At 42.8% G+C, this 24106-nt stretch overlaps 1 protein-coding gene across 2 annotated transcripts in view; it reads left to right on the top strand.

Moving 5' to 3' along the window:
- PRLR (prolactin receptor) overlaps window positions 1-24106 on the top strand; it is a 175316-nt gene that overhangs the window by 129166 nt on the left and 22044 nt on the right. For both annotated transcript variants that reach the window (XM_054555266.2, NM_001159791.1), the window contains 3 exon segments: window positions 17813-17925; window positions 21124-21256; window positions 22812-22981. In XM_054555266.2, coding sequence (XP_054411241.1) covers window positions 17856-17925; window positions 21124-21256; window positions 22812-22981 — 373 coding nt within the window. In that variant the 5' untranslated portion in view covers window positions 17813-17855.

Genomic DNA, 24106 nt, shown 5'->3' with positions numbered 1-24106 from the left:
CCTTCAGGAGCTCTTGTAAGGCAGGCCTGGTGGTGACAAAATCTCTCAGCACTTGCTTGTCTGTAAAGGATTTTATTTCTCCTTCACTTATGAAGCTTAGTTTGGCTGGATATGAAATTCTGGGTTGAAAATTCTTTTCTTTAAGAATGTTGAATATTGGCCCCCACTCTCTTCTGGCTTTTAGAGTTTCTGCCAAGAGATCCACTGTTAGTCTGATGGGCTTCCCTTTGTGGGTAACCTGACCTTTCTCTCTGGCTGCCCTTAACGTTTTTTCCTTCATTTCAACTTTGGTGAATCTGACAATTATGTGTCTTAGAGTTGCTCTTCTTGAGGAGTATCTTTGTGACATTCTCTGTACTTTCTGAATTTAAATGTTGGCCTGCCTTGCTAGGTTGGGGAAGTACTCCTGGATAATATCCTGAAGAGTGTTTTCCAACTTGGTTCCATTCTCCCTGTTACTTTCAGGTATACCAATCAGACGTAGATTTGGTCTTTTCACATAGTCCCGTATTTCTTGGAGGCTTTGTTTGTTTCTTTTTACTCTTTTTTCTCTAAACTTCTCTTCTCACTTCATTTCATTCATTTGATGTTCAGTCACTGAACATCAATATACCTTTCTTCCACTTGATCGAATCGGCTACTGAGGCTTGTACATGCGTTACATAGTTCTCGTGCCATGGTTTTCAGCTCCGTCAGGTCATTTAAGGTCTTCTCTACACTGTTTATTCTAGTTAGCCATTCATCTAATCTTTTTCAAGGTTTTTAGCTTCTTTGTGATGGGTTCAAACATCCTCCTTTAGCTCAGAGAAGTTTGTGATTACTGATCGTCTGAAGCCTACTTCTGTCAACTCGTCAACATTATTCTCTGTCCATCTTTGTTCCATTGCTGGCGAGGAGCTGCATTCCTTTGGAGGAGAAGAGGCACTCTGATTTTTAGAATTTTCAGCTTTTCTGCTCTGGTTTCTCCCATCTTTGTGGTTTTATCTACCTTTGGTCTCTGACGATGGCGACGTACATATGGGGTTTTGGTGTGAATGTCCTTCTGTTTGTTAGTTTTCCTTCTAACAGTCAGGACCCTCAGCTGTAGGTCTGTTGGAGTTTGCTGGAGGTCCACTCCAGAACCTGTTTGCCTGAGTATCACCAGCAGAGGCTGCAGAACAGCAAATATTGCAGAACGGCAAATGTTGCTGCCTGATCCTTCCTCTGGAAACTTCGTCTCAGAGGGGCACCTGGCTGTATGAGGTGTCAGTCGGCCCCAACTGAGAGGTGTCTCCTAGTTAGGCTACTGGGGGTCAGGGACCCACTTGAGGAGTCAGTCTGTCCATTCTCCGATCTCAAACTCTGTGCTGGGAGAACCACTAGTTTCTTCAAAGCTGTCAGACAGGAACATTTAAGTCTGCAGAAGTTTCTGCTGCCTTTTGTTCAGCATGCCCTGCCCCCACAGGTGGAGTTTTCAGAGGCAGGCAGGCCTCCTTGAGCTCGGTTCGAGCTTCCCGGCCTCTTTGTTTACCTTGTCAAGCCTCAGCAATGGTGGACGCCCCTCCCCACCCTTGCTGCCGCCCTGCAGTTCAATCTCAGACTGCTGTGCTAGCAGTGAGCAAGGCTCCATGGGCATAGGACCCTCCAAGCCAGGTGCAGGATATAATTTCCTGGTGTGCCATTTGCTAAGACGATTGGAAAAGTGCAGTATTAGAGTGGGAGTGTCCTGATTTTCCAGGTACCGTCTGTCACAGCTTCCCTTGGCTAGTAAAGGGAATTCCCTGACCCCTTGCACTTCCCGAGTGAGGTGATGCGCCCCCCTGCTTCTGCTGACACTCCATGGGCTGCACTCACTATCCGACAAGCCCCAGTGAGATGAACCCGGTACCTCAGTTGGAAATGCAGAAATCACCTGTCTTCTGCGTTGCTCACGCTGGGAGCTGTGGACTGGAGCTGTTCCTATTTGGCCATCTTGGAACCCCTATCCTTGCTCTTATTAATACCTCAAGTGACATACGGTTCAGTGTGCCCTACACATGGGTGGAGGGTGAGAGCAAAGGCTGCCATTTAGAGGCAGTCCTGTCTGGTTACTCATCCTTCATTCTGTAAGGAGCTAAGTGCTACTGTGTTCTGAGAACGTTTGTGCTAAGCAGGAAACCCCTCTTTTGAGCTGTACAGGATATAAAAGTGAACACAATCTACTGCTCTTTCCATACTGACCCACTAGCCTCATTTGGGCTCTGTTCGCCCGGGCACATGCACTTATAGAGCTTTAAAAAAAAAAAAGGAAAATATTATAATAGGATCTTTTAGGCAATCAAGGACATTCAAAAACACATTCAGATGTTTGTCAGCCCTTCTGCTTAGGCACACCCATGAAAGCATCCCAAGCCATTTATATTTTGACTTGCAAATAAACTGGCAATTGCTATCATTGAGAGTATTGGCAAAGCATCAAAATTCCCTTCCAAATTCTATTGTTCTTATGGTAATATTAATTTCTGTCTCCCAAACTGAGTGTAGAGGCATGGATATGTGACAATAGGATGTTTTCTAGGCCAAGGATGAAAAACCATCATGGGTAAACTACTAAGAAGAGTGTTTACACAGATAAAAAGAAATTGACTAACATTTTGAGTTTTGACTTCCCAATCTCTTTTTTTAAACATTAATGGTTTCAGGGAGGAATGTTTGGAAGACACACCATTGATTATATGCTGTACAAAGTGATGCTCTTTTTATTGTAAAGCAGTGAGTCAATGAAGATTTACTGGGATCTGCCAAGCCAATATCCTAGTGGCCAAATGTGCATACATTTGCAGAAGCCCACTCTACTTCCATTGGCCCAGGAAGCCTAGCAACCAATGGGGAGTTAGCTGTACCCTTTGCTGATATGCACTAGTGACATGGAGGACTTATTAAGAAATAGAGACAGCCTTTTATAATTGACAATAGCGCTTGCCTTTTAAGATGTTAAACATACTATACCATATTTTTCTAAGTTCAGTAGTCTTACTTTGGGACATAGAAATGCATCACTATTTAAAACTCACCTTCCAGCAACCTTAACTATCTGGAACATATATGAGAACCAGGAAGCAAGGTAAATAGGTTTTTGAGCAAAACAGATATAACAAAATCTATTTATCTACAGGTTTGGTAGGAAATTCCTTCAGTCATCACTCAGAACCTAGTTATTCTTATTTGAAACCACCTTAATTTTCTAAAATTTAGTTATTGGGTTTTTTAATTCACATCAGATCAGAAGCAACAATAGAGTGGAAGGAGCTAGAAGAAACTATCTTGAGTGATCTAGAAGGGAGTCAGCTAACAAAAGTGAGAACTATTAGCTGTTAAATTGAATGTAAAGAAAAAGACATTAAAAAAGAAAAAAGCTGGGTGTGGCAGCTCACGCCTGTAATCCCAGCACTTCGGGAGGCCGAGGCAGGTGGATCACCTGAGGTCAGGAGTTCGAGACCAGCCTGACCAATATGGTGAAACCCCATCTCTACTAAAAACACAAAAATTAGCTGAGCATGGTGGTGTGTACCTGTAGTCCCAGCTACTCGGGAGGCTAAGACAGGAGAATTTCTTGAACCCAGGCGGTGGAGGTTGCAGGCAGTGGAGGCCCAAGATTGGGCCACTGCACTCCAGTCTGGGCAACAGAGCAAGATTCCGTCAAAGAAAGAAAAGAAAAGAGAGGAGCGGAGACGAGACGAGACAAGACGAGACGAGATGAGACGAGACGAGGCAAGACAAGACAAGACAAGACAGGAAAGAAAAGAAAAGCAAAGAAAAGAAAAGGAAAAAGAAAAGAAAGAGAAAAAGACACTAAAAAGGAAAGGAGAAAGGAGAGATGGGCAAAAGGATGGAGGGAGGGAAGGAGGCTATAAAAAGATGACTCAGAAACTTAAAATGCTCAAGTCCTAGGCGTTTGATTTTGGCAACAAGCCCTTGATCTGCAGGAGCAGCTGAGCACATCCTACATCCACCATATCACACCATAATTTTTATACTCATAAATGACCCCAGTACTCCATAAAAAGCTTCAATTAGGAAGTCAGAGAAGCGCCTCATTTTTAGAAGTGTGCACCCAGTAGATTAAAATATAAAAGTTTGGCTGGGCGTGGTGGCTCATGTCTGTAATCACAGCACTTTGGGAGGCCGAGGTGGGTGGATCACGAGGTCAAGAGATGGAGACCATCCCGGCCAACAGGGTGAAACCCTGTCTCTACTGAAAAAACAAAAAAATTAGCTGGGCATGGTGGCACGCACCTGTAATCCCAGCTACTCCAGAGATTGAGGCAGGAGAATCGTTTGAACCCGGGAGGCAAAGGTTACAGTAAGCCAAGATCGCGCCACTGTACTCCAGCCTGGATGACAGAGCAAGAGTCCATCTCAAAAATATATATATATAAATATATATAAAATATACAAAACATATGTATGTTATAGATATGTTTTATATGTTTAACATATATATGTTATATGTTTATATATGTTTTATATGTATATATGTTATATATGTTTATATATATGTTATATATGTTATATATATGTTATATATGTTATATATTTTTTTTAAGTCTTATTTACACTTTATTTGGGTGATATTTAAACTTACAATGTACTTGCATGCCTCAAGGGGTAGGTTTGCTGTATTTGTTATTAGCTTAAAAGCAGAGTTACAAGATTTCAGAAACATAAGAGGATTGTTTTAATGAAAGCACATTGAAAACAAATATCTGTGTGTGTTTCTAGAATGGTGTTTTAAAAATATTAATAGTAACATTTTGAATTACTCTCACAAATATTTTTCCATATTTTTTACTTTAGCTTGAAGAAACCATTAATTTTAAATGGAAAAAATGTCAAATCTACGTGGAAGTTTAAATAAGGTCTCAAAAACAATAGTTAGATCCTGCCAGTTTTTTTTTCTTTTTTTTTGTTTTTTTTTATTATTATTATTATTATACTTTAGGTTTTATGGTACATGTGCGCAATGTGCAGGTTAGTTACATATGTATACATGTGCCATGCTGGTGCACTGCACCCACTAACTCGTCATCTAGCATTTCCCAAGGCTATCCCTCCCCCCTCCCCCCACCCCGCAACAGTCCCCAAAGTGTGATGTTCCCTTTCCTGTGTCCATGTGTTCTCATTGTTCAATTCCCACCTATGAGTGAGAATATGCGGTGTTTGATTTCTTGTTCTTGCGATAGTTTACTGAGAATGATGATTTCCAATTTCATCCATGTCCCTACAAAGGACATGAACTCATCATTTTTTATGGCTGCATAGTATTCCATGGTGTATATGTGCCACATTTGCTTAATCCAGTCTATCATTGTTGGACATTTGGGTTGGTTCCAAGTCTTTGCTATTGTGAATAATGCCGCAATAAACATATGTGTGCATGTGTCTTCATAGCAGCATGATTTATAGTCCTTTGGGTATATACCCAGTAATGGGATGGCTGGGTCAAATGGAATTTCTAGTTCTAGATCCCTGAGGTGTCGCCACACTGACTTCCACAAGGGTTGAACTAGTTTACAGTCCCACCAACAGTGTAAAAGTGTTCCTATTTCTCCACATCCTCTCCAGCACCTGTTGTTTCCTGACTTTTTAATGATTGCCATTCTAACTGGTGTGAGATGGTATCTCATTGTGGTTTTGATTTGCATTTCTCTGATGGCCAGTGATGGTGAGCATTTTTTCATGTGTGTTTTTTGGCTGCATAAATGTCTTCTTTTGAGAAGTGTCTGTTCATGTCCTTTGCCCACTTTTTGATGGGGTTGTTTGTTTTTTTCTTGTAAATTTGTTGGAGTTCATTGTAGATTCTGGATAGTAGCCCTTTGTCAGAGAGATATATATATATACATATATAAGTTTTCATTCCTGAAAGGGTGTGTTTTAGATATTTAGACATGATGATGCCAGAAAAATATGTTTTAATTGTGTGCATTTATGAAGGAAAAGGAAGAATGGGCTGAGAATTATTATTGCCTTGCTAGTTGAAGATTTCACAATGGAGGTTGTCCCAGTTCTTGACAGTCTCCACATTTCCTTGATTTCTGATATTGAGATTTTTATTCACTTCAGCTACTAACCCAACCACCTTGCAGCCACATCTCAGTGGGCTTTGTCATCCATCTGCCCTTGAGTTCAAATTAATGCACACAAAGAGGTTACTGGAGGAATCAAGAAGGTCTCAGAACCTATTCCTTAGGAATATGGAGAGCCTATTGATTAATGGAAAAGAGTTGCACAACTCAAGGCCAAGTGCTGTTTCCGTGGTTCTGTACATAAGAATAGTACATTCTATATGACTTTATAAAAATACAGGTTGTTGAACACCTGTAGACATATTTACAGGTGACAGTGTAGGGGGCTGAATATGTAGACGAAGCCAAACTGAGATTATTCTGGAACTTTGATGATAGTATTCCAGATGGGACAATGGCAGTGGGTCAGGCGTTGGAGGCTTCCATCTTAATCACTGCTCTTCTACTTGGTTAAATGTAGTAATTACCGTCTACACTAGGCTGTACTGGTTGTCTCTGGATTGTCCCTAGATTTGCCCAACTAAATAAGGCTAGCCATTATAACACCCAGCCTCTTAGCTCAGAGCACAACAACCAAAGGTTTATTTCTCACCCATGTGACAGTTTGCTGGGGGTCAGCATGAACTCAAGAGCCTTTCATCTGTTGGCTGTACTGAGCTTTTAGGACCTCACAGTCCTTAATTTCATCTTCTTCAGGCCAGCAATGGAGGAGAGAGAAATAGACGGGGGAATATGTAAAAAGCTTTAAAGACGAGGACTAGGCTAGAAGTACAGTCATGCATCGCTTGACAATGGGGATACTTTTTGAGAAATGCATCCTTAGGTGATCTTGTTGTTGCTTGAACATCATAAAGTGTACTTACACAAACCTAGATGGGATAATCTGCTGCACACCTAGGCTATATGGGATAGCCTATTGCTCCTAGGGTATAATCCTATACAACATTTTACTTTACCGAATACTACAGGCAATTGTAACACAATGGTAAGTATTTGTGTATCTAAACATAGGAAAGGTATAGTAAAAACACAGTATAAAAGATTTTTTAAAATGGTACACCTGTATAGGGTACTTACCGTGAATAAAGCTTGCAGGACTGGGAGTTGCTTTGGGTGAGTCAGTGAATGAGTGGTGACTGAATGTGAAGCCCTGGGACGTTACTGTACACTACTGTGGATTCTATATACACTGTACACTTAAGCTACACCAAATTTTTTTTAAAATTTTTTCTTCAATAATAGATTAACCTTAGCTTAGCTTGCTGTAACTTTTTAACTTTATAAACTTTCTTAAACTCATTTTGACTTTTTTTTTTTTTTTTTTTTGGAGACAGAGTCTTGCCCTGTCACCCAGGCTGGAGTGCAATGGCATGATCTCGGCTCACTGCCAATTCCGCCTCCTGGGTTCAAATGATTCTCCTGCCCCAGCCTCCCAAGTAGCTAGGATTACAGGCACCTGCCACCACATCCAGCTAACTTTTTTTGTAGTTTTAGTAGAGACGGGGTTTCACCATGTTGGCCCAGGCTAGTCTCAAACTCCTGACCTCATGATCTACCCGCTTCAGCCTCCCAAAGTGCCGGGATTACAGGCGTGAGCCACTGTGCCTGGCCTTGACTATTTTGTAATAATACTTGGCTTAAAACACAAACACATTGTTCAGCTGTACAGAAACATTTTCCTTCTTTATATGCTTATACTATAAACTTTTTTCTAATTTTAAAAGTTTTTTTGTTTTACTTTTTAAATCTTTTCATTAAAAACTAAGACACAAACACTCACGTTAGCCTAGGACTACATAGTGTCTGGATCATCCCTATTGCTATCTTTCACCTCCACATCTTGTCCCACTTGAAGTTCCTCAAGGATAACAGCACGCATGGAGCTGTCATCTCATGATGACAATGCCTTCTGGAATACCTCCTGAAGGATCTGCCTGAGGCTATTTTACAGTTAACTTTTTTTATAAGTAGAAGGAGTACAGTGTAAAATAACAATAAAAAGTATAGTATAGTAAATACACAAACCAGTAACATAGTTATTATCAAGTATATATACTGCACATAATTGTATGTGCTCTACTTTTATACGACTAGCAGTGCAGTAGATTTGTTTACACCAGTGTCACCACAAACACGGCGTAATACATTACATTATAATGTTAGAATGGCCCTGACATCACTAGGCAACAGGAATTTTTCAGCTCCATTGTCATCTTATGGGACCACCACCATATATGCAGTCTATAGTGGACAAAGTTTGTCATTCAGTGCATTACTGTATGTTATTTCTACCCACTTTCAGAGGCCACCACTTCATCAGCTGGCCTCATCTAACTACAGGGGAAGCAATAAAGTAACTTTAACTGTGTGGCCAGAAAGGAAAAGAAAACCAAATTCTGATGGACATCTGATGTTTTTACTATTCCTATGAATGTATTCCAAGGTTCTAACTGAGAGGGTAGGGAAAGCAGGAATCAGAGTGGGAAAATACATTTAGCAACATTCTTGAGAGTTTCTTCTTAGACTTGTCAGTGTTCTCAGTTGTGCCCATCCTCAAGCTCCAAAGATTCTCCCACAAGGCATTTGGCCAAGGCACTTCATTTTTCCAGGCCTCAGTTTCCCCATGTGTTAAAGTGAGGAGTTGAATTAGAATACCTTCAAGTCTTTGCGCCCCTTAAAGATCCAAAATCCCATGATTCTATAATGATTCTATATGATTCCCCTGATGTTCCCTTCCTCCTGAGACAAATAAGCAGTGCCAGTATGCCAATAATTTATGTTTTATTTTAATTTTCCTTCTCACCTTCAAAGCTTGAGTTTCTAGATATTAATATATAACAATAGACAAAGTTGTTATGAATACAGTAGTGACTTTTATGGCAAAGTAAAGTTATTTTGTGTTTGGATGAACAGCACATTCACACACGTATATAACATACACAGAGCTCCATCTGTGAAAAAATAATCTTGTTTGAAGTTTTGCAAAACTTATGTCCTCCTCCTACTCTTGCCCTGTATTAGTTTTGCAATTAGTAACAAACAAACAACAGTGACATCTCTGTGGCTTAGAACAACATTTACTCTTTGCTCACTTTACATGAGGACTGTGAGTCAGCGGCAGATTGGCTGTGGCTCTGCTAGAATTGGCTGGGTTCAGCTGGGCTCAGTGGGGTTCCACCTGTCTTCTCATTTTAAAACCCAAACTAAGGGTATAGACACTATCTGTGACATCCTAAGGGCAGTGGAGAACAAGATCAAAGAGACCTAAGACAAACCATCCAATTGCATTTAAGCTTCAGGTTAAACACAGCAAAAAACATCACAACCATTCACATCCCATGGGCCATAGTTTTTCACGTGGCCAAGTCCAAAGTGATTGAGGTGGGATGTGTACTTCTCTCAGAATGCACGAGTACCTCCCATGACCGTGGGTAGGGATATGCAATCCTATGGCTGGGAGGAAGCAAATAGTTGGGGACAATAACCCAACAGATCACACCCCCAATGCCTCTATCTAAGTTCTAAATACAACATTTCCCATAGAGAGGAAGCCACTCTGCCTCCTCCACTGCATCTTCCTTTCCTGCCCCTCTCAGCTTGAGCTCAGGCTCTAAAACTTGAGCTTGATAAGAATAATCTAAGTGCTTGTTAAAAATCCCCTTCCTAGGGCCTCCCTTTCCAAAGATTTTGACACATATGATCTGAAGTAGGCAGTGGTGCCCAGGCATGATGCCCCAGGAATACCTACTGCTATTGAAGAGCTATCCCCAGTTCCCACAGCCTTCAGCATCAGACCTGCCTTTGGATTGGGGGAGCATGCTGAGTGAGCCATTATTAGGAAGAGGGCTGCCTTAGAGGACTCAGAAGCTACGACCCCAAGGTCCTCTGACCTGTCCCCACTCCTCACAGCCAGCATGGATTTTGTACTTCTGGAGCTCCTTGAAGAAGGGTCATTGCACGTTTGAAAGTGTGATAGTTAGCACAGACCCCAGAGATCAAATCCTGAGTTCCTCTTCCTCCATATCCAACTCACTAGCTGTGTGACCTTGGACAACTCACAGACTCTCTCTGGGCCTCAGTGTCCTCATCTGTTAGAAAGGAATAATAATCATACCTACACCTCAGGCTTCTTGTGAGGGTGAATCAAGTTAACAAAATGGTGCCTGGCATGCAGTGGATCACATATAAACATTTTGCATGTGGTATTATACATGTTTTTATATATTTATAAGTGTATTCTATACAAGGGTTTGCTGATTTTATTGGCACACAGGTCTGAGAACATGGGAGGCTTTTGAGATAAAGTTGCCTCCTATTGGAGGTGTTATATGGGGAGCATGCTGAGTCAGCTGTTATCAGGGGGAAGGCTGCCTTAGAGGACTCAGTGAATTTACATGTCAGGTGATAGCACGTAAGTCAGTGGTTTTCAACCCCAGCTTTAATTTAGAATCATCTAGAAAGTTTTTTTTTAAATGCCCATGTCCTTCCAAGCGGGCTCAATTCTGAGCCAATTAGTAAGAATGTCCAGGGACAAAACAAAGAAACGAAAAATTTTAAGGCCGGGCACAGTGGCTCATGCCTGTAATCCCAGCACTTTGGGAGGTTGAGGTGGGCAGATCACTTGAGACCAGGAGTTCAAGACCAGCCTGGCCAACATGGTAAAGCCCATCTCTACTGAAAATACAAAAATTAGCCAGGCGTGGTGGCGCAGATCTGTAATCTCAGCTACTCTGGTGACTAAGGCAGGAGAATCACTTGAACCTGGGAGGCAGAGGCTGCAGTCAGCTGAAATCATGTCACTGCACTCCCGCCTGGGTGTCAGAACAAGATTCTGTCTCAAAAAAAAAAAAAAAAAAAAAGAAAAGAAAAGAAATTTTAAGACACTCCTTGGACTGTAATGGGAATCCTGGATTAGAAACCACTGATGTCTATAGAACCGCTCTGTAAACTGCAAAACATAATGTACGATTTATGGGTGTTTTTTGATTGTTAGGAACTGATTGATGATCTCATGAGGGACTAGTTCCTCTGAAAATCAGGCCAACGTGGATTTTCCACCATCTGTCCTACATGTGCACTGGCTGGGGGAAATTGAAACCCACCCAATTCCTATTCTTGCCTTTAAGCCAAAAAGACTGCTCGAAAACAAGCCTCCCTGGGATAAAAGATGTTGCTAGGATGAGGAAGCTGTGGTGAGTGAGTGAAGTTAATGTGATTAGATTTGGAAGCAATACTCCCAGCCATGGGAAAGCATCGGTGTTCTGTGTTATTAAAGTGACTCTAGTGCAAAGGCACATATATCATATTGGAGTAATTTGCCCTGACTAGGTTAGAAGCCAGGAGATGGTTCTTCATAGGTATTCCTGAGTGGCCCAAGGCCTAAGTCAGCTCTCGTTTAGACAAATCCTATCTCTGCTGATCATCTACCTCTTACCAAATGCAGCCATCACCATGCACAGCACATGCGCTCCTCTTGATGATCTTCACAGAGTGCAGAGTCTTCAGGAAGTTCTTTCCTCAGTGGAACCTTTGGGATTTCTAGGAGAGGGGCAGGGGAATATCTGGAATCAGAGGTGAACACTTTATAGCAGCCTCTATACTACTTCTAATTACGTTCACCTGACTAAACTGCCAGGTGATAAACATTTTATATAAAAGTAATTCACTATGGAAAGTTCTGGATGTTTTCCCCAATGGGTACCTCAAAACAGGGTACAAGATGGAAACCTGCTCAAGAAACAGCAAAATGTAAACTGGATAATGGTGATGATAAAAAATAATAATGAATGACCACACGAGCAAGTGTCCTCTTGTGAACTTTCACAGACAAATGCATAGATATGCTGCCTGGACTATGGGCAGATAAACATTCATTGTGGGCACATGTTTGTGTGAGGCTAATTATTGGCAGAGCAAGAACAGCTGGAACTTTCATCTCCCCACCTGCGGGCCAGGGTTCTCTTGGCACTATATCCCCAGTTTTCAATGTCTTCCTGAAAGAGCGGCTGCCATGTTCTCCTTAAAACTTCTTTAGATTCCCTGTCAAATACTGAAAACTATGCTGGCTGTAAGTCTAGTGTTTGAAATACCGGCGTGGGACCAGTCTTCCTATATGCAGAGTTTTGTCCCATGTCTTAGAATCTTGTTCTGTTTTTTTCACCTTTTGGGCTTCATTTATTCACAATCATTGACTGTTGACATTGAGCAGAGCTTGTATAACAGCCTCAATCTTTAGCCTGGTATGTAATAGCTAATCCTTGCTGTTCCTCTTCCTGCCCTGAGCACATTATGTCCTTTATTTTCCAGATTAAGTGTTGGCATTCTGTACTGGAAAGAAAACTCCAACTTCTTGCCACGTGCAGTGGCTCATGCCTGTAATCACAGAACTTTGGGAGGCCAAAGCGGGTAAATTTCCTGAGCTCAGGAGTTTGAGACCAGCCTGGGCAACATGGTGAATCCCCGTCACTGCAGAATATACAAAAATTAGCTGGGTGTTGGTGGCATGTGCCTGTAGTCCCCGCTACTCAGGAGGCTAAGGTGGGAGAATCACCTGAGCCCAGGGAGGTCCAGGCTGCAGTGAGCAGTTATCATGCCACTGCACTCCAGCCTGGGCAACAGAACAAGACCCTGTCTCAAAAAAAAAAAAAAAACCCAACTCCTGGAAATCAAATGGTACCTGATATGGGGTTTGCTCCCTGTTATGTTAGCCTCAGGCCATCTAACCCAGGTAGAACAAGGCAGGTAAGGAAACCCAGTGGGCCAAGGACACCAAAGGAAGCCCTTAACACAATGCCTAATACTGAAGACAATGGATGAATGTATTCAAAATTTGTTTGCAAGAAATGAGACTTTTTGCCTTTTTAGGACAAAAAAAGCACTTGAAATTTAATTTAGGTTAATAGGAGATATGGTGGGTAGCACAGAGTGATTATGAAATGCACAGGGCTTCCCTGCCATTTGAGTTTTGATCAATCTCAGCAAAACCCAAAGTTTGCCAAAACCTGGAAACAACTCAAATGTCCATCAACACAGTAGAACGAATAAATGAGTTATGGTATTTCATTCAATATAACATGAATGAAAATGAATGAGATGAAATGAAAATATGTAAAACTACATGTAACAACAAGGATGAATCCTACAACCATGTGAAATGAAAGAAGCCAGACACACACACACTCAAAAAATGCATGTTGTATGATCCTATTTATATAAAGTTCGAAGGTAGGTAAAATTAATCTGTACTGTTAGAAGTTGGAAGAATGGTTTCTATCAGGAAGGAGTAGGTAGAGATTGGGAGGAGGTGCAAGTTGGATTTCTGGGGTGCTATCGGTGGTTAATCTCTTGACCTGAGTGGTAACATAGATATATTCTTTTTGTGATACTTCATTGAGCAGAATACAGTCATAAGTGTCGCTTAATGATAGGGCTAAGTTCTGAGAAATGTGTCAAGAGATTTCACTGTTGTACCAACATCATAGAGTATACTTATACAAACCTAGATTGTATAGCCTACTACACACCTAGGCTAGATGACATAGCCTATTGCTCCCAGGCTACAAACCTATACAGCTGTCACAGAACTGAATGCTGTAGGCAGTTGTTACAGAATGGTAAGTGTTTGTGTATCTAAATATATATAAACATAGAAAAAGAACAGTAAACATACAGCATTATAATCTTATGGGACCACCGTCATATATATGGTCCATCATTAACTGAAATGTCATTATGTGGCACATGACTGTACTTACAATTTGTGCATGTCATATGTACGATAGTCTAAAATTCAAATGTTGGATTGGGCCTTGCTTGATTATCCAGGAACTGAGTTTGCAAGAGCTAAAAAGAACCTCAGAATCCCTGCCTAACAGGGATGGCAGGGTCCATTTCTGGACCCTAATGGTAGGTCCATTTCTGGAGTTAGGAAAACTGAGTCAAAAACCTGAGTAGAAGGTTGCAGCAACAGATGCAGCAGGACAGGTTGAGGACTGTACTCAGGGGGAGCACCAGATACCAGTCTTGAGAGTAAGTTCCACAGAATGGTAGGGCTGAGATTGCTGGCAGGCAGGACTGGCTCGGGGACTGCATCGGCCAGAACATAAAGGTGAAGTCTAAGAGAGGGTATTGCAGAGGATGAGGGGTTGACAGTGGGGAGTGGTATGTTGGGAGCTCAGATCTGGTTTATTTTTAACTCTCATGAGGCCACACTGGCTTCTCTCCTATGTTATTCCCTTCCTAATGTAGATAGTACGGTCAGCCCAGGCCATGGGAGTGTGGCCCCGATTTTCCATGTAGGGAGACTTTCTCTAGTTTCTCAAAAGCACAAGCTGCTGGGCCTTTTTCTCAACTGTTGGCCTATGTGGAAGAGACTTGGCTTAATGGAAGGGAGAATGAAAAGAGGCTTTTGGAAAGAGAGGGCCTAAACAGGATCAGCATTGATGCCGAGCAACATGAGGGAGAAGGGACTTTTCTTGGTGTTCATACCACAGTGGGCCACAGCGCGGTGGGTAGGCATATTTGAATATGGTAAGAGGAGGAGCTTAAGGGTAAGAGAGTCTTTGAAGATTGGGAAGCAAGGAAACCAAGGCGGCTAGCCATGGGCAAGGTGTGGGGGCTGCAAACTTGCTACAAACCTGCTCTTCAGATCCACCACTTGCATTTTTAACCCTCAGTCAAAACCAAGGAGCTGCTGAGGAGTGATGCCTAAGACGATAGTCCCTAGGATGTGTGGGGCTGACTTTTTGCTAACCGAACTGCAAATATTTGGAGACATTTGCTGCTATAACATCTTAAAAAGATGAGGACCCTCGTTGGATATTCCAGTCCCAATTGGGAGAGAATAAGAAGGGCCATGCCTGCCCTTGATCAAGATCTTGAGTGCAATGCAGGGTGGACTGAGAGACAAAAACCTAATGTATCCCCAGCTTAGTGTCTGCCAGCCATAAAAAAAAAAAAAAAAAAAGGTCGGTGGATAAACAAGAGATGTGCCTAGTGCTGAGAAGCATCTCCTTGTGTGATCAGAGTTAATTAACATTTAGCATAGCCCCTTTAGGGGTGAGAAGTTGTGATTGTCTTTCTCTAAAGGTTAAATTACCCCCATTGTGTTTGCCTTCCTGGGAAGAAAATGCAGGATGAGGTGGGAAATCATTGTTGAAACACAACCATGACACCACTGTGAGTATGTCTAATTCCCTGGCATGGGGGTTTTAGGCATTAGAAAGTGCATACTAGTAACTAGATTCCAGGATGTGTCTCAGGAAATCCCAAAGGGAAGTTTTTTTTCATTCATAGAATACTTCCTGAAGACATTATTATAGGAAAACTTTATTTAGGAGAGTTTCTTTGATCCTGTACTAGCACATGAGAACATGTAAGCAGATGACAATATCTAATATCGACTGCTGCCTGACCCACTCTGCTTCCCATCCCAGAGTTTCTTTTGCAAAATGCATGGAGCCCTGCTTCGGCAAAGCTCACCAACCTCACCAGGAAGGTCTGATTTATAGCATGTTGATCTTAAGCATGTTAGTGCAATGCCCAAAAGAGAAAGGAAGTCTCAATAAAGGGATATTATAGAAAGTCTTCAGCCAGTGGATAGAATTTCATCTCTAAGCCAGGCTGAGATCATCAGATCAGCAGGATAAAGAACTATTTGGGGCTATATGTACCTAACGAGGCTGGATTCATGAGATCGACAGTATTTAAGGTCCTTGGGCATAAGTAGAGCAGTAGCTGAGAAGGCCTCTGTCGGCTCTGGCTCTCCTGCCCCTACTCAGAATGCCACACTCACCCAAGGCTTGATGTTGCTCACCATGTGTCAGTGGCTGTTGTCTCCACTATCTCTCTAACAGAGGGGGAATAATTGCACCCCCATCACAGACTTTCCACAAGTCAGGATGATCTCTCAGTGGCTCTCAGGCTTCCCAGGTATCTTTCTCCCATGGGCGTGTGACTGACAATCTACTAAGTCTCTGTACTTCCATTTGTTCATCTGTTAAAATCTGTACCTGCTCACGGGGCTGTTGTGATAACAACATGGAATTTACGTGATTAAGGTACTTAACTTTCCCCAGTGCCTGCCCATAATAGATGCTCCAGAAGTGTTAGGCATTATTTTAAACCCAGTAGGAGCCTTTAACCACTTGATTTTAATTAGATGACCCTCAGGGGTGAGATGCAGTGGGTGATTTAGAAAGTGCACACTGGGAGGGCATTTGTTTGGAAGGAATCTTGTAGGAGCAGGTAGAAGTTCCCCAAAAGAACAAAATACGGGTCATCTCACAGTATCCACCGCTGGACCAGGATCCTTTACTGAAGCTGGAGCCTCAGTATAAAAGAGCTGCTTGGCCGGGCGCGGTGGCTTACGCCTGTAATCCCAGCACTTTGGGAGGCCAAGGCAGGTGGATCACAAGGTCAGGAGAGCGAGACCATCCTGGCTAACACGGTGAAACCCCGTCTGTACTGAAAATACAAAAAAAATTAGCCGGGCGTCGTGGCAGGCGCCTGTAGTCCCAGCTACTCGGGAGGCTGAGGCAGGAGAATGGCGTGAACCCGTGAGGCGGAGCTTGCAGTGAGCCCAGATCGCGCCACTGCACTCCAGCCTGGGCGAAAGAGCGAGACTCTGTCTCAAAAAAAAAAAAGAGCTAATTGATGGTACCTGGGTGCCCAAACCTCTACTGTTGCTATGGTTTCTCCATTTCTGAGTATGTCCCACAAGGAGCAGTAGCAAAAGCTGGTCTTTCAGGGGCTCATCAAACACACTCAGACGTTTCAAATGTCCCAAGATGGGCAGCTTTGATCCTGCATGTTCTTCCCTTGATTAAAACAACAACAACAACAACAAAATGAAACAATAAAAATTTAAAGACAAATTTAAGCTGTGCGTTTCTAAGAATTTACACTTACTTCATTAAATCTATTGTTTTCTCAGTTGTTTGAAGTCCAACAAGACTAATGAGCCTTTTTTTCCAAATGTCTTTAAAAATCCTTTTTTCTTACAAGGACATTTAGAAGCTTTGAAAGTTGTTCCAAGGGTAATAATAATAGTATTAATAATAAATTGCTCCAAACTCCCAACCCCTGCAGGTTCAAAATTTACTTAATACTCTGAACCCAAGGGATTTAAATTATTACCAGAATTTATTACCTTTTGTTTACCGGGCTTTCCAAACAGGAGAAAGAAACCACGTGGAGGTTCACTAGAGTTCATTGTGTGGTTCGCTTTGTGGTAATGCATATAACCCAGAAGACTTCCAGAACCTTCTCAGCTTGAACCTTCAAAGCCTCCCTAATTTGGTAGAATCAGCATGGTTATGTTGAGATTGTACTGAGGGTACTGACTTTTCAGCCTGGACAATTTTTGGTTGATGGACCAGAGGAAGAGCCCTCGTAGAAGGATTCTCCCGTAGGACATACAATCTACGTTACGTAAGATGGATGATATATTGTTAGGTGGCTATGGGGTGGAAAGAGAACAATTTTTCTCTGGGGTGTGTGCAAAGGAACTGACTGCCTTGATGCCCCTTGAACTCTCTACCTTGTCATCTGAGGACCTCTGGTGGTGGAAATTTTCCCAGCGTATGTGAATTGATGTTTCTGTGCCAAGCCATCCAACCCTGTTACATTTTCCTACATTCCTTTCCTCCTATTTTGTCATTCACATTAAGCAAGGAGCAACAATCAGTTGCAAACACCCAGAACAAAGTGGTGGATGTGCCTGACCAGACTGCCGTTTCACAAAAGATACCTGGTACCTTCTCTTCCAGTGAACCTCTGATACATTTCCTGCAGCAAGAGAAGGCAGCCAACATGAAGGAAAATGTGGCATCTGCAACTGTTTTCACTCTGCTACTTTTTCTCAACACCTGCCTTCTGAATGGTAAGTAAGAGACTATCATGCTCTCTTTCATTGCCTGGGGTGTTTGTCAACAGGGTGAAGAGTCCATTGCAGTCTTCTTGCAATGCCATTATGAGAAATGAAAATGCTGTGTTATGTGCTGCTGTTAAATTATTTGCAATATTTTGCATTAAAGTTAATGCAGAAAAATTAATGCAATTAATGCAAAATCTTGTCACCATGCTCTCTGCCTTCTGTCCTCATTTCAGGAGTGTAATGAAACAGCTCTGAAGAAGACAGGAACTGAGTTCTAATCCAGGTCCTGCCAGTTTCTAGCTGTGTGACCTAGAGCCAATTACCTAACTCTCTGGGTTTCCAAATTCTCAAAGTGAGGATAGTGATGTTTCCTCTACTGCAGATGAAATAATGTATATGAAAACTCTTTGAAAAACCATAATGGGATATAAGAGGTTGCTGTTACATGGCGGGAAGCAGGTACAGCCAACTCTATTATCTGTGCTAATAGGAGAAATGAAGTCCACAGCTAAATGAGAGGGTGGGTGCCTGTGAATATACACTTCCGTATGTCAACCCGTGTGCATTTCTGGGTGTGCAGACTTCTATGTGTACCTGTGTATATATTAACTTTTCTATATGGACCTGATTGCAAATGCCTCTCTGTCTGAACCTGTATGTATATACTTTTATGTATGTCTGTGTGTGTTCTGTGTATATCTATATGTGCACACTTCTCTGCATGTACCTGTGTGCATACCAGTATGTAACTCCATGAGTATGCACCTGTGTATATTTCTGTGTGTGTGTGGTATGTGTACTTTTGATGCGGGCTCTGTGTGGGCGTCTACATACCTGTATGTGTGGTTCCTGTGTGGGTTTCTCCGTGTCTCTGTGCATTGAGAAAGTCCATTAATTTTAACTTATTCCTCTAATGTAGATGAAGGAAACATTTGTCTAATTGTAATTTTACAAATCTACCCTCCTCTCTTGAGCTTCCTGAAGGTACTATTAATAAACAGTAAAATAAGAAAGAGAAGCTTTCAGAGAGAGAAAAAGGGGAAAGCAGAGGTCAGAATGACCCACAAGAGAAACTAAATACTCAAGAAATCAATGATCACCCTAATTGGCTTCTGAGTGTGCTCATTATGGAACCATAGGCTTTGAATTTTTTAAATAAACTTTTCTTTCTACTTCACACACTTCTCCCCACTCATGACAAAAACAAAGCAAAACAAAAACTTGCATTCTTGCTGTAACTCCCAGCAACACATTACCCTGAATAAATTGTCCCTAGAGGATGAGCAGTGTTACAAATATTGGCAGAGCTGACCAGGGCTGGCAAGGACGGGTTTTAGCAGGGCCTGTGAGCAGGAGGGTAGGTGAGTTCCAGCTGACACTACTAGCCTGGTGTCCTGGGCTCCAGCCTGTGTCCCACAGCATGCCATTCCACTAAATTCCTCTTTCTGGCCAGGTCTGCCTAGAGAATCCTCTTCCCATGCATTTCTCCTCACTGAGGTCTCCTCCTAACCTGCTGTTTCTGCTCTGGTGCTCAGCCAGAAACTCTGGCCTTGGAGCCTGCGTGAGGGGTAGAGGAGAAAACAGAAAGAACCCCTAGAGGTGCTGACCCACCTCTGAAAGTGCTCCTCTCTGCTCCTGATATCCTAAACTCAATGCTAGGGCATCCAGCTAGACAAAAAAGAGGATCAGCTGAAGTCATGTAGGCGAGCATGGTGGCTTCCCAGCCCCATAGTATCAGGGCAAATCCCAGGGCTCTGCTGTCCCTCTTTGAACCTGACATTCAAGCAAGAGAAATGGGAGCCCGCTTGCCAAGAGCTTCGGAGATTTGGCAACTAAAAAATTTTACACCCTTGGTGTTGTATTTTCACACCACCTCACTGAGACCTTCTAGCATCCAGTCTGGAACTGGGTACAGCTCTTAGATAATAGTGGTTGCTCAGAACCAGGAGAGGAGCTGGCTACTCTCCTACCTCTTACCACACCTCCTACCCCAAAAAGATCCATCAAATTATAGTTTTATAGACCCTATGGGATTACAAAAGGGCCACACACTCTTCAAGCCCTACGTATCCAAAGGAAGCCCTTTGCAACCTCACCACACACACACACACACACAAAGGAAAGAGAGGAAAATCTAAGAGAAAAAGAGGACTAAAAACCAAGATTCAGAAATGGGGATGGGGTGGATGAGGAGACAGACTGTGAGTCTGGGTCACAAGATCAAAGCTGAATAAAATCAAGGAAAAGTGGCCAGGCGCAGTAGCTCATGCCTTTAATCCCAGCAGTTTGGGAGGCCAAGGTGGGCAGAGCACGAGGTCAGGAATTCAAGACTAGCCTGACCAACATGGTGAAACCCCATTTCTTCTAAAAATACAAAAACTTAGCCGGGTGTGGTGGTGTGCACCTGTAATCCCAGCTGCTCAGGAGGCTGAGGCAGAATTGCTTGAACCCAGGAGGTGGAGGTTGCAGTGAGCCAAGATCGCACCACTGCACTCCAGCCTGGGAGATAGAGCGAGACTGCATCTCAAAAAAAAAAAAAAAAAATCAAGAAAAAGTGAAGGGAAAGGGGAAGGAAAGGAGAAGATGGGGAAAGAGGAAGGAAGGGACACCCAGACACAGGGAGCTTCAGCGATGCAGTGAATGGACAGAAGATTAGGATCAAGTTGAGTACATTGTGTGGGGATGGCAGAAAGATGGAGATTGGTGAGCTGAGTGGAGAAGTGCCATAGAGCGGTGTTTTGCCAGAGTGTCTGCAGGTTGCTTATACCTGGGAAGGATTCTTCGTATGGTCCCCTTCGGCTGAGGGAGGGTATCAGCTTCACAGACCTCGTGGGATTACAAAAGGGCCACCACACACTCTTCAACCAATATGTGTCTATCCTGCATTCAAGGCTCATTCTTTGTTGAAATTTTGCAGTTGGTCACTAGGCTATTGTTATCTCCATCTCAAAGTACACAAACACACACACACACACACACACATCCCAGCAAAAAGCTGTCTAAGAGCCCTGCCAACATCAGGGCAGCCCACAGAGGAGTGTTGCTGGATGCTGATGCTTGGCATTCCTGAGCATCCACCCTAGGTCTCCTCAGCCTGAGACCATCGCTGGCTTGGGTCCCATCAATCTGTTTCTGTCACCAGCAGAAGGGTCAAATGGTTAAATGGACCTCAATATTGATGCAGTGGCTTCTGGCTTTTTCTAGGACAGTTACCTCCCGGAAAACCTGAGATCTTTAAATGTCGTTCTCCCAATAAGGAAACATTCACCTGCTGGTGGAAGCCTGGGACAGATGGAGGACTTCCTACCAATTATTCGCTGACTTACCACAGGGAAGGGTAAGAAGTTCCCTTCTCTCCTATGAAACCCCACGAGTACTCCCATTCTCCAGGCCAAAGAAACACCGGTTCTGAGTGACAGCACATTCCTGAATTTACACCAGTAAGGTTCATACCACCAGGGAAAGGGGAGTCTAAGGTCCATGCCCACATTCTCCTGTTAATGTCTGTTAAAAACTGTGTCAATATACATAAGGTTACCAGCCATAGCAGTACAATATCAGTGTTGCTGGACCCTGATGCTTGGCATTTCTGAGCATCCACCCTAGGTCTCCTCACCCTGAGACTTCATCTCTTGCTTGGGTCCCATCAATCTGTTTCTGTCACCAGCAGAAGGGCCAAATGGTTAAATGGACCTCAATATTGATGTAATGTTTCAAATTCCCTCTCACAGCTTAGGTTGCAAACTGAGGCCCCATAGAAGTGTTTCTTAATTGCTAGTTAATCTTAGATGCTCATCTATAATTCTTAGGTCATTTGTATTTTTTTTAACTAAACATGTCACTTTTGCAAAATAAGTAGGATCGTGTGAAGTGGTACCATACAATCCTTGACAAATATGGTACATTAGGTTTTCAAACTTGTTTCATGTTCAAGAAAATAAAGAACCTTGTAGGGAAAGGAAGGTGAGGTTTTTTCCTTAGTACATTGCTGATCCAAGAGCCATGGTCTCCTAAAGGACGTATTGGGACCTAAGGTTGCAATGAGGGCTAAACCAGATCATCTCTGAGCAAGCATTTTGTTACACTCACAGTGAGACCCTCCTGGAAATCCTGAGACAGCTGCACTCTTCTTCAGAAAGGAAAATATTTAGTTGCTGGTATAGACAGCTGGCCCGCTTTCCAATGACTGCACTTTGTTGTACACAAAACTGTCATCCCAGCTGAAATCCAAAGGGACATCATGTAAACAGATTTCAGGAACTCAAATGCAACCAGAATTAAACAAGCCTCCACACCTGTGCAGTGTGTCTTGAGCTGAGGCTCCTGAGTCTAAATCTGAGCAGCCTACTGAGCCACGTGGCCTTTCAACGTCACTTCACTTTATTTCTGACTTGGTGCAGTCTGAAATGGACCAACATCAGTTTTTGTCCTCTTGAACCCTTTTTTAAAAAATGAAATGTAATTCAACACGTATGTGAAATAGCTGCTGCATTGTGCACGACCCCTCTGTGTGTGGACAGGTGAAAGTTGTAATTTCCTGAGGCAACCAAATGGGCATGACCTGGGTATGGTGGTGCCTGGGCCATTGAAAGCTCGAGTGTTTATCAGCAGGGAATATAGGTCCCAGAGCCCACAAGAACACTTATAGAAAGGAAGGGTTGATGAGAAGCAGAATACTTGAGGTCCTAAAATAACCTTTCCAGCATGCTCTTCTCTCTCTCACTCCCAGCTGAAATGGGCAGAACATGGAGGCCTAAGGAACCATTTGTCAGCTCTGGGTTTTGTGCTTGGAATTTCTGATACCCAAAGGCCAGTGGTACTGATCTATGAAGAAAAAAACAAGACTCTTTCTATTACTTTCTTATTCATTCTTAATACATTACTTATTGCAGAGAGACACTCATGCATGAATGTCCAGACTACATAACCGGTGGCCCCAACTCCTGCCACTTTGGCAAGCAGTACACCTCCATGTGGAGGACATACATCATGATGGTCAATGCCACTAACCAGATGGGAAGCAGTTTCTCGGATGAGCTTTATGTGGACGTGACTTACATAGGTAAGGGGAAGGAAAGTGGGTGAGGAATTTGTTACTCCACTATGTATTAGCCAATAGTCACACTCAGTTTGAGTCTTCTTGGGTTTTGGATGGATCCCCAAAAAGAAGGATGAGAAAACTCACAATATGCTTGTCAACAGAACATTTCAAATCATTTTTTATCGAGTCATTTATGACACTAAGGCTGGCACTTGGGATCCTTGTGTTCCTGTGCTTTCCGTTGACCCTCATCGTCTTGCACTCAGCACAAATGTTCTATGTACGTTTCCCTTGCCAACCCTTCTTTCTTGCCCTGCCCTTGCAATCGATGTCCGCTTCTTCCTTGGCAAGCTGGCATTTCTTTTATTTCTCCTCATGGAAGACAGAGCTGCTCCATGGAGAAGAAGTTCTTAGAAGGGTTCATCTGATTCTGTACCCACAGCAATTGCTCCCATTGCTTTGCCCCAAACTCATATATGTGTGTGTGTGTGTACATATATATGTTGCATATATGTGATATATATATTAGTGTGTGTGTGTGTATATACACATCATTGGTAATTTTTTTTACTAAACATGTTACTTTTATAACATAAGAAGATAATATGAGGTAGTGCTACGTAACTCTTGACAAACATGGTGTTCAAGAAAATAAAGAATGTAGGCTGGGCGTGGTGCCTCACGCCTGTAATGCCAGCACTTTGGGAGGCTGAGACAGGCGGATCACGAGGTCAGGAGTTCGAGACCAGCCTGACCAACATGGTGAAACCCCTTCTCTACTAAAAATACAAAAATTAGCTGGCTGTGGTGGTGCATGCCTGTAATCCCAGCTACTCAGGAGGCTGAAGCGGGAGAATTGCTTGAACGCAGGAGGTGGAGGTTGCAGTGAGCCAAGATCACGCCACTGCACTCCAGCCTGGGCCACACAGCGAGACTCCACGTCAAAAAAAAAAAAAGAAAATAAAGAATTTAAATGTTAAAAACTACCAATGGTCTGTGCACACACACACACACACACACACACACACACACAGACACACACACAGAGAGAGAGATTTATCACCTCTGCATCTACTGGTTCTGCCAAGGTTGCAGGAAGGTCATCTCCAAGCTGAACGGGAAGCTCTCTGGCATAGCCTTCCATGT

Source organism: Pongo abelii, chromosome 4 (genome assembly GCF_028885655.2).
Source record: "Pongo abelii isolate AG06213 chromosome 4, NHGRI_mPonAbe1-v2.0_pri, whole genome shotgun sequence".
Taxonomy (NCBI): domain Eukaryota; kingdom Metazoa; phylum Chordata; class Mammalia; order Primates; family Hominidae; genus Pongo; species Pongo abelii.
This window is presented reverse-complemented; position numbering and strand designations above follow the sequence as displayed.